This window comes from Pelophylax lessonae, assembly GCF_965119305.1.
Source record: "Pelophylax lessonae genome assembly, chromosome: 5".
In the NCBI taxonomy this organism is placed as follows: domain Eukaryota; kingdom Metazoa; phylum Chordata; class Amphibia; order Anura; family Ranidae; genus Pelophylax; species Pelophylax lessonae.
This window is the reverse complement of record NC_138772.1, coordinates 32,920,061-32,929,822: the sequence shown is the minus strand read 5'-3', so window position 1 is coordinate 32,929,822 and position 9,762 is coordinate 32,920,061. Positions and strand designations below refer to the sequence as shown.

Below are 9,762 nucleotides of genomic sequence, written 5' to 3'. Positions count from 1 at the left end.
TTATAAATTTAGGCCAATGTGTATTCTGCTACATATTTTTGGTAAAAAAAAAATCCCAATAAGTGTATATTGATTGGTTTGCGCAAAAGTTATAGTGTCTACAAACTATGATATATATACTGTAATTTTTATTTATACTAGTAATGGTGGCGATCAGCGGACAATCTTGACACTAATGCCTCGTTTCCACTGAGTGGTACAGTACGGTTCAGTTCAGTACAGGGCGGTTTGGTTCGGAACAGTACACCTTGCGTTTCCACCGCCAATAGTACCCTTTCATGATAGGCGTGGCGTAGCCAGAAAGCAGTGATCGACGATTCTCTGTCAACCAATCAAAGTTCTCAGAGTGTAGCTCAACCCTGTTGGTACGGTACAAATGTGCTTGGTACCTCAACGAAAGGGTCCCAAAAAAGTGGTACGGTACGGTTTGGAATTAGGGTACCATTCACAATGGAAACTGCAAAAATTGCGTACCGAACCGAACCGTACCGCTCAGTGGAAACGAGCCATTACTGACACTTTGTGGGAACCAGTGACACTGATACAGTGATCAATGCTAACAATATGCACTGTTACTGTACTAATGACACTGGCTGGGAAGGGGTTATCAGGGGCGATCAAAGGGTTAAATGTGTGTCAAGCCTGTGTTTTTGTGTGTACAGTTTGCTGCTTTTACTAAAGGCCCGTACACACGTAGCGATTGTCGGCCGTAAATATTCGGCCGATTGTCGGCTTGTTAGTATGATGCTTCCGACAGCCGACTGCGACTTTTCGGCCGAACAGAATCGGGTCTGCATGCAATAAAATTTGTTGGCCGTCACCAGAACGGCCGATTGTTCGTCAGTCAGTACAGAATTCGGCCGACAACAGTCAGATGAGCAAGACTGGGCATGCTCAGAAAAGAAAAAACACAAGGAAAGTCAACCATCACATGACATCACTTCTGCAGTCGGCTGTTGTTGGCCGACAAAATCCGTGTGCAGTCTTTAGCACTTTTCAACCGACATGACAGCACCGGACAAAAGACGGCCGATCGTTCAGCCGACATTCGGTATGTGTGTACGGGGCTTTAGGGATGTGCTTTGCTGGGAAGCAAAATCCAGCACATCCGCACTGACAGGACAGAGCTCTGCTTTGTTTACATAGGCAGAGCTCTGTTCTGTCGTTCTCCTCGCCGATCAGTGGGTTATCGTCAGACATCTATTGGCTGATTGGATTCTACTGTGACTAATCACTGCAGAAGGGGCATGCCCCTACCCGGAAGTGCTAGATCATGTACTAGGTACGGATCCGGCACAGGAGAGCCACTTTGCGGCCGTATAACGTCATAATGCGATCAGCAAGTGGTTATAAGCTTACCTGTAGGTAACAATCAAATGCAGCAGTTTACTACCACTTTACAGTGCAATGCATTATTAAAGCATTTCTCTAGAATTGCCAAACTCATTACATACTCCTGGAGTAAAAATCTAATAACATGTTATTTATGGTATTAGTGCCGGTTCACATTTCTGCGATCACAGAGATCGCATGTAATTTGGAGCGCACTGCTCCTCAAATTACATGCGATCTCTGTGCGGTGCAAATTCAGCCATACAGTTTGTATGGCTGAATTTGCATCGCAATCGCACCCAACTCGCACAGGACCCTTTTTTTGGTCCGCAGCAGAATCGGATCGCATGGTGGTTCACACTAGTGCGATCCGATTGTGTGCGAACTTACAGATCGCACTGCGATATGCGATCTGATCTGGGGGTGTCGTTAACTTGTAATTGACACCCCCAGCGTATCGTATATGGCAGGGTGAACTGCCAGGGGTGCGTATGCGATGCGTGAAAACGCTGTATATTCACAGTTCAGTGCGATTGCGGTGCGAATTCAGCCATACAAAGTGTATGGCTGAAATTTGCACCGCACAGAGATCGCATGTAAATTAGGTGCAGTGCGCTAAGAATTAGATGTGATTTCTGTGATCGCACTAATGTGAACCGGCACTTAAGGTTTGAACACGCACTACAGACACAGATTCAGCAGTTGTGATATATAATGTCCAACCAAGTTTTATAAACAAAACTTTAACTGCCGGTTCACACTACCGCGACTTGTCAGGCGACTTGGTCGCCTGACAAGTCGTGCTCCATTCTGTGCTATGGGAACCGTTCTAATAGGAGCGACTCCGACTTAGAAAAAGGTTCCTGCACTACTTTTGACCGAAGTCGGAGCGACTTGCATTGACTTCCATTATGTGAAGTCCGTGCAAGTCGCGGTGCACGGCGACTTCACAGGTCGCCCCCGAAGTCGTGTCGCCATAGTGTGAACGACTCTTAAATATAAAAAAAACAAACAAACTGTAAACTCTGTTGGCTGTAATGCCATTGCACATATTACCTGAATATATTACCAACATTCAGCCTGGGGTCACACTATTGCGATGCAGTAACCAGAATGATTCCAGTGGGGGTTCCCGCATCGCATCGCATCTCTCCCGCAGGCAATTCACACTGCCCTCTGCGATCCGCTGCGAGTGTCAATACAAAGTTAATGACACCCCCAGATCGGTTTGCAGATCGCAGTGTGAACTGTGATTTTGGACAGGAATCAGATTGCATAGGTGTGAACACCCATGCGATCCAATTCCTGCTATAAAACATATCCCCAAGAAAAAAAAAAAATCTAAAATTTTGGCCAAAATGTATTCTGCTACATGTCTTTGCTAAAAAAGAAGAAAACGTTTATATTGATTGGTTTGCATGAAAATTATTGCGTCTACAAACTGGTATACAGCACTCAACAGGAGGGAGGGGCCAGGAGGACAGAAGAGGAACCCGGGAAGAGGAGCATCTGGGCAAAACCAAGTGTATAGCATGTTTTTTTTTTTAAAAAGAACAAAGACTTTACAATCACTTGATAGCATAGAATGCATTAGGATAAAAATCCTGCCTTTAGAACAACTTTAATCCACTACACTAGGGATCCTGCTCTTTTTTTTTGGTGGAAATTCTAAGCCTTACCAGAAACCATTGGCCAACTCCTCAGCATCCTTTGGTCCACGATCTACCACAACACCCCAGACTAGAGGGCTGCATTGGGTGCGGGCTCCCGCAGGATCCGCCGCAAATCTCGCGGGAGCGGTCAGTTTTCCCATTGCTGCGGGCAGTCAGGAACTTTTGCGGGAGACCCGTAGGGAACTCTATGACGTAAGGTCTCACTGTACTTCTGCATGCTCTCCCCGCAGCTATGGTTCCTTCCCCAGCACAGTCAATAACCAACGCTGATACAGTGCCAGACCGAACCATTACACTGGAAAAGGAGGGGGGCAAAGAAGAAAAGTCTTCCCTGACTTCGCTCCGCCAGCTCTCCTTACTCTTATCGGGGGAAAGGTACATGACTGTCAGTGTACCATACCCAAAGAAGAGTAACGAGAGCTGGCGGAGCGAGGTCAGGGAAGACTTTTCTGCTTTGTCCCCCTCCTTTTTCTGTGTAATGGTTTGGTCTGGCACTGTATCAGGCGTTGTATGAGGTTATTGGCTGGGGAAGGAAGGAACCATAGCTGTGGAGAGAGCATGTCTGTAATGGTTTGGTCTGGCAACGTTGTATGATGTGGTTTTTGGCTGGGGAAGGAGAAGGAGGAATCATAGCTGCAGGGAGAGAATGATGAGCCTCTAACTCTAAGACCTCTTTTCAGCATCATTATAAGATAAGGGCTTTGACTGCAGATAAGGGCCAGCACTGAGATAAAGTCCGCGGGATTGGACACAAACATTGTGGGTGCGGGTGTGGAACACATAGGTTGTGGGTGCGGGCGGTCCTGGTCATACATTAAGCGGGTGCGGGCGGTCCTGGTCATACATTCAGCGGGTGCGGGCGGGTGTGGGCGGTCCTGGTCATACATTCAGCGGGTGCGGGCGGTCCTGGTCATACATTCAGCGGGTGCGGGCGGGTGCGGGCGGTCCTGGTCATACATTCAGCGGGTGCGGGCGGTCCTGGTCATACATTCAGCGGGTGCGGGCGGGTGTGGAACACATAGGTTGCGGGTGCAGGCGCTCTTGGTCATACATTCAGCGGGTGCGGGCGGGTGTAGGCGGTCCTGGTCATACATTCAGCGGGTGCGGGCGGGTGTGGAACACATAGGTTGCGGGTGCAGGCGATCTTGGTCATACATTCAGCGGGTGCGGGCGGGTGTAGGCGGTCCTGGTCATACATTCAGCGGGTGCGGGCGGGTGTAGAACACATAGGTTGCGGTTGCTCCTGGTCATACATTCAGCGGGTGCAGGCGGGTGTAGGCGGGTGTGGAACACATAGGTTGCGGGTGCGGGTGGTCCTGGTCATACATTCAGCGGGTGCGGGCGGGTGTGGGCGGTCCTGGTCATACATTCAGTGGGTGCGGGCGGGTGTGGAACACATAGGTTGCGGGTGCGGGCGCTCCTGGTCATACATTCAGCGGGTGCAGGCGGGTGTGGAACACATAGGTTGCGGGCGGTCCTGGTCATACATTCAGCGGGTGTGGGCGGTCCTGGTCATACATTCAGTGGGTGCGGGCGGGTGTGGAACACATAGGTTGCGGGTGCGGGCGCTCCAGGTCATACATTCAGCGGGTGCGGGCGGTCCTGGTCATACATTCAGTGGGTGCGGGCGGTCCTATTCATACATTCAGTGGGTGTGGGCGGGTGTGGAACACATAGGTTGCGGGTGCTCCTGGTCATACATTCAGCGGGTGTGGAACACATAGGTTGCGGGTGCTCCTGGTCATACATTCAGCGGGTGTGGGACACATAGGTTGCGGGTGCGGGCGGTCCTGGTCATACATTCAGCGGGTGCGGGCTTAAGAAAACAGGCCTGCGCAGGGCTCTACCCCAGACCATAATCTATGGCCAGCCTTAGGTCACTATGAGGATATTAGAGCATTCCTGATTTCAACACCCTCAGTGTGTTCTGAAGATTACTATAAAAGTTACATTCGGACATCTATAGGTGCCTGCATACAGGTTCATTAGCAGTTTCATAGCATTATCTTGGTAGAGGTCACTACCTTGTTCTCCTTGTACAAAGAGTCCAAGTGTAAGACGGCCCTCAGTTCATCCCTGCTACTGATGCTGTGCTGCGTGCGTGGAAGTTCTTCATCTAGAGCTGCACGGGTCTTTTTCAGCCCCTATAGAAACAAAATGACAAAATATATAACAGCAGTAGTAGACAACATAGGGCAGAAGAGACATGGTGGCATTTAAACACTTCAACATTAAAGTAGAATTCCAGGATTTACCCAGCTAATCCTAAAAATGCCCCCCCCCCCCCCCTCCTAAAACCCATTCTAACTAATCCGTGTAAAAAAAAACATGTATACTTTTACCTATTTTCAGCCTGCCCCCACCCAGTCTTGTGATCCCCATTGTCAGCCAGTGGCGGCTGCAGGGGAGAGGTGGAAGCACCAAAACGGCTGGGACATCAGAGCCTATAGGTGACGTCACCTCTCCAGGCTTTACCAGCCATTGTTGGTGTTCTCTCCTCTCCCCTGCAGCCGCCGCTGTCTGACACAGGGGATAACCTGACTGGACTGGAACGGGCTGAAAATAAGTAAGCATATACAGTATCTCACAAAAGTGAGTACACCCCTCAAATTTTTGTAAATATATTATTACATCTTTTCATGTGACAACACTGAAGAAATGACACTTTGCTACAATGTAAAGTAGTGAGTGTACAGCTTGTATAAGGCCCCTTTCACACTTGTGCGACTTCAAAGTCGCGCAATTTTACAGCGATTTTGCCGCAACTTTGTTGCCGCGATTTTGACTGGGCTTGAATGTCTTTGGCCTTAAAACGCTTCAAAATCGTGACAAAGTAGTACAGGGACTACTTTGAAGATGGTGCGAATTCAAGTCGCAAGGATATGAATGGTACTCGTTGGAAATAATGGAGAAAGACTTGTCATGCGATTTTGCAAACCCAAATAGCATGACAAGTCGCACAAGTGAGAAAGGGGCCTAACAGTGTAAATTTGCTGTCCTCTCAAAATATCTCAACACACAGCCATTAATGTCTAAACCACTGGCAACAAAAGTGAGTACACCCCTAAGTGACAATGTCCAAATTGGGCGCAAAGTGTCAATATTTTGTGTGGCCACCATTATTTTCCAGCACTGCCTTAACCCTCTTGGGCATGGAGTTCACCAGAGCTTCACAGGTTGCCACTGGAGTCCTCTTCCACTCCTCCATGATGACATCACGGAGCTGGTGGTTGTTAGAGACCTTGCCCCTTCCGTTTGAGGATGCCCCACAGATGCTCAATAGGGTTTAGGTCTGGAGACATGCTTGGCCAGTCCATCACCTTTACCCTCAGCTTCTTTAGCAAGGCAGTGGTCATCTTGGAGGTGTGTTTGGGGTCATTATCTTGTTGGAATACTGCCCTGTGGCCCAGTCTCTGAAGGGAGGGGATCATGCTCTGCTTCAGTATGTCACAGTACATGTTGGCATTCATGGTTCCCTCAATGAACTGTAGCTCCCCAGTGCCGGCAGCACTCATGCAGCCCCAGACCATGACACTCCCACCACCATGCTTGACTGTAGGTAAGACACACTTGTCTTTGTACTCCTCACCTGGTTGCCATCACACACGCTTGTCATCATCTGAACCAAATAAGTTTATCTTGGTCTCATCAGACCACAGGACATGGTTCCAGTAATCTTTGTCCTGTGGTCTGCTTGTCTTCAGAAAATTGTTTGCAGGCTTTCTTGTGCATCATCTTTAGAAGAGGCTTCCTTCTGGGACGACAGCCATGCAGACCAATTTGATGCAGTGTGCAGCGTATGGTCTGAGCACTGACAGGCTGACCCCCCCCCCCAACCCCTTCAACCTCTGCAGCAATGCTGGCAGCACTCATACGTCTATTTCCCAAAGACAACCTCTGGATATGACTCTGAGAACGTGCACTCAACCTCTTTGGTCGACCATTGGGAGGCCTGTTCTGAGTGGAACCTGTCCTGTTAAACCGCTGTATGGTCTTGGCCATCATGCTGCAGCTCAGTTTCAGGGTCTTGGTAATCTTCTCATAGCCTAGGCCATCTTTATGTAGAGCAACAATTCTTTTTTTCAGATCCTTAGAGAGTTCTTTGCCATGAGGTGCCATGTTGAACTTCCAGTGACCAGTATGAGAGAGTGAGAGCGATAACACCAAATTTAACACACCTGCTCCCCATTCACACCCGAGACCTTGTAAATAAATTAGAAAGGTTTCTATCTACAGCACTGTAAAGAACAGACAGGTCCCCTTTACTAATACATGACTTTTGGGAATTTTAAGGGAAGCTCCTCTAATGAGTGGGAAATAGTCCCATTTTATTGGTTGGATTTTTGGCTCACAAGTGTCAGCAGGTAGACTTTTGGGCATGGACTTTGAGTGTCAGCAAAATCAGATTTTGGAAATAACACAAGGGGGCAGCAGTCTATCACATTGGGTGCTTGTTCCATGTGTGATACGTCTCATATCTGAACAGAAACAAGCATTGTGTGGTGCCCTCTCCCCAATGTGTCATGGTTCCTTCCTACATTGCTACAGGATTCAGCAGTGACATAGGGGTCAGGAGGAAGAAACCACAGCATGTAGTGGGGGACACAGGCATTCAACAATCCTGGGAGTTTCAAATGCCAAGGAGCAGCTGTTCTCAGCCAGGGTTCCATGAGACTCTTGAGCTCCTCCACAGGTTGGAGGTTCCTTGAGCCGTGGCTTATTGACCTCCCATTTGATGGTACCTCCATTGTTTCAGAGCCAATAACACTTGGCATGGCAAGCTGCATGACATTCTGACCACCACCGTAATGGGGGGCATTCTCTATAAGTGGCATTTATTTCCCACTAACCTAAACTGAATTGCTTTCAGTAGAGGTCCTCAAAAATTATTTGAAGGTTCCCTCTGGGTAACCATCACTTTTTTTTACCATCATGGAGGCCTTTGAAAGCACTCATGAAAGGCATACTGGGGGGGAGGGTGTTACTGAAGACACAGACTCCATCCTCAGGGCATGCCCTGTGTATGTTCAGCCCCCTGGCCACACAGTCTATGCCTGCTATTGTGCAGGCAGCCGCTGGGCAACCGACAGGGAGGGGGTGGTGATGGCAAAAATGGCTGTCACAGGGGGCGTCTGCCCCCAGCACAACCCTGTTCATGAACAATTTTATCTGCCGACCTCCTAAATATACAGGACAAGCGATGTCACATATTGAATCTATAGAGGATTGAGGTCTGAGACTATTTCTTATTTTATGGGACGGGTGGCAACAGTACCTGCACAGTTTCTCAAGACATGCCAAGATTTGAGACTCCCCTGCGGAGTGCCCCAGGGCATGCTGGGATATGCCATTCCCCTTCAGAGTATCCCAGGGCATGCTGGGATTTGATGCTCCCCCCGCGGAGTGTCCCAGGGCATGCTGGGATTTGAGGCTCCCCCCTGCAGAGTGTCCCAGGGCATTCTGGGATTTGAGGCTCCCCCGTGGAGTGTCCCAGGGCATGCAGGGATTTGAGGCTCCCTGAGGAGTGCCCCAGGGCATGCTGGGATTTGACACTCCCCTGCAGAGTGTCCCAGGGCATGCTGGGATTTGAGGCTCCCCCGCGGAGTGTCCCAGGGCATGCTGGGATTTGAGGCTCCCCCCTGCAGAGTGTCCCAGGGCATGCTGGGATTTAAGGTTCTCTGCGGAGTGTCCCAGGGCATGCTGGTATTTGAGGTACCCCACAGAGTGTCCCAGGGCATGCTGGGATTTGAGGCTCCCCCGCGGAGTGTCCCAGGGCATGCTGGGATTTGAGGCTCCCCCGTGGAGTGTCCCAGGGCATGCAGGGATTTGAGGCTCCCTGAGGAGTGCCCCAGGGCATGCTGGGATTTGAGGCTCCCCCGCGGAGTGTCCCAGGGCATGCTGGGATTTGAGGCTCCCCCCAGCAGAGTGCCCCAGGGCATGCTGGGATTTGAGGCTCCCTGAGGAGTGCCCCAGGGCATGCTGGGATTTGAGGCTCCCCCCGCGGAGTGCCCCAGGGCATGCTGGGATATGACGCTCCCGAGGAGTGTCCCAGGGCATGCTGGGTTTTTTGGTTCCCCAGTAATATGCCTCAGGGCATGCTGGGATTTGAGGTTCCCCCTCCCCAGGAGTGTCCCAGGGCATGCTGGTATTTATACAGGCGCTGTGTATCCGGGGTACAGAAACATGGTAATATACTGTATGACCTGATGGGCCCTGTACAGGAGGACAGACACACACTCACTGGACCGTCACCTTCCTGCTGAGGAACTCTCTGATGAGGGAAGCCGTCACCTCCTCCGTCCGGGGGCTCATCTCTCTCAGGCCGTGTTTAGGCCCGGTCACCAGGGCGTTCTGTTACCATGGAGACAGTTAGACAGGATACCCGACGGTTCTGTACGCCGCGCATGCTCAGTCTTCTGCTCCGCATCCACGTCGTACAAGCCCCGCCCCGCCCCTCCCGATCAAGCGGCGCACGGTGCCCGCCCCCGTCCTGCGTTCCAGGCGCTGATTGGCTCTCTCTGCTAGTGCGGGATTTAACCTACTGCTGTCAACCACCACGTGCAGGGCTGGGTGGTGGTGACCCCAAGAACTGACTTCCTGACAGCGAAGTCACCCCTAATGGGAGCAGCGAGGGGATCACTGGGAGGACTTCCCTATATTCTCCTGATAGACAATGGGAAATACTTTACTATAATAATATTTTATAATAATTTACAGTACAATATGTATACTAATATTTTATATTAATGTATAACAA

General features: G+C 50.1%; 1 protein-coding gene across 1 annotated transcript in view; it reads right to left on the bottom strand.

Moving 5' to 3' along the window:
• Positions 1-9,421, bottom strand: part of MINDY4 (MINDY lysine 48 deubiquitinase 4) — a 71,180-nt gene extending 61,759 nt beyond the window's left edge. Inside the window, exons 1-2 of the mRNA XM_082259057.1 lie at positions 9,258-9,421; positions 5,030-5,149 (exon numbers count right to left, since the gene is read on the bottom strand). Of these exons, the coding sequence (XP_082115183.1) occupies positions 5,030-5,149; positions 9,258-9,317 (180 nt within the window). The 5' untranslated portion in view covers positions 9,318-9,421. The remainder of the gene's footprint in view (positions 1-5,029; positions 5,150-9,257) is intronic.
• Between the last annotated feature and the right edge of the window lie 341 nt (positions 9,422-9,762).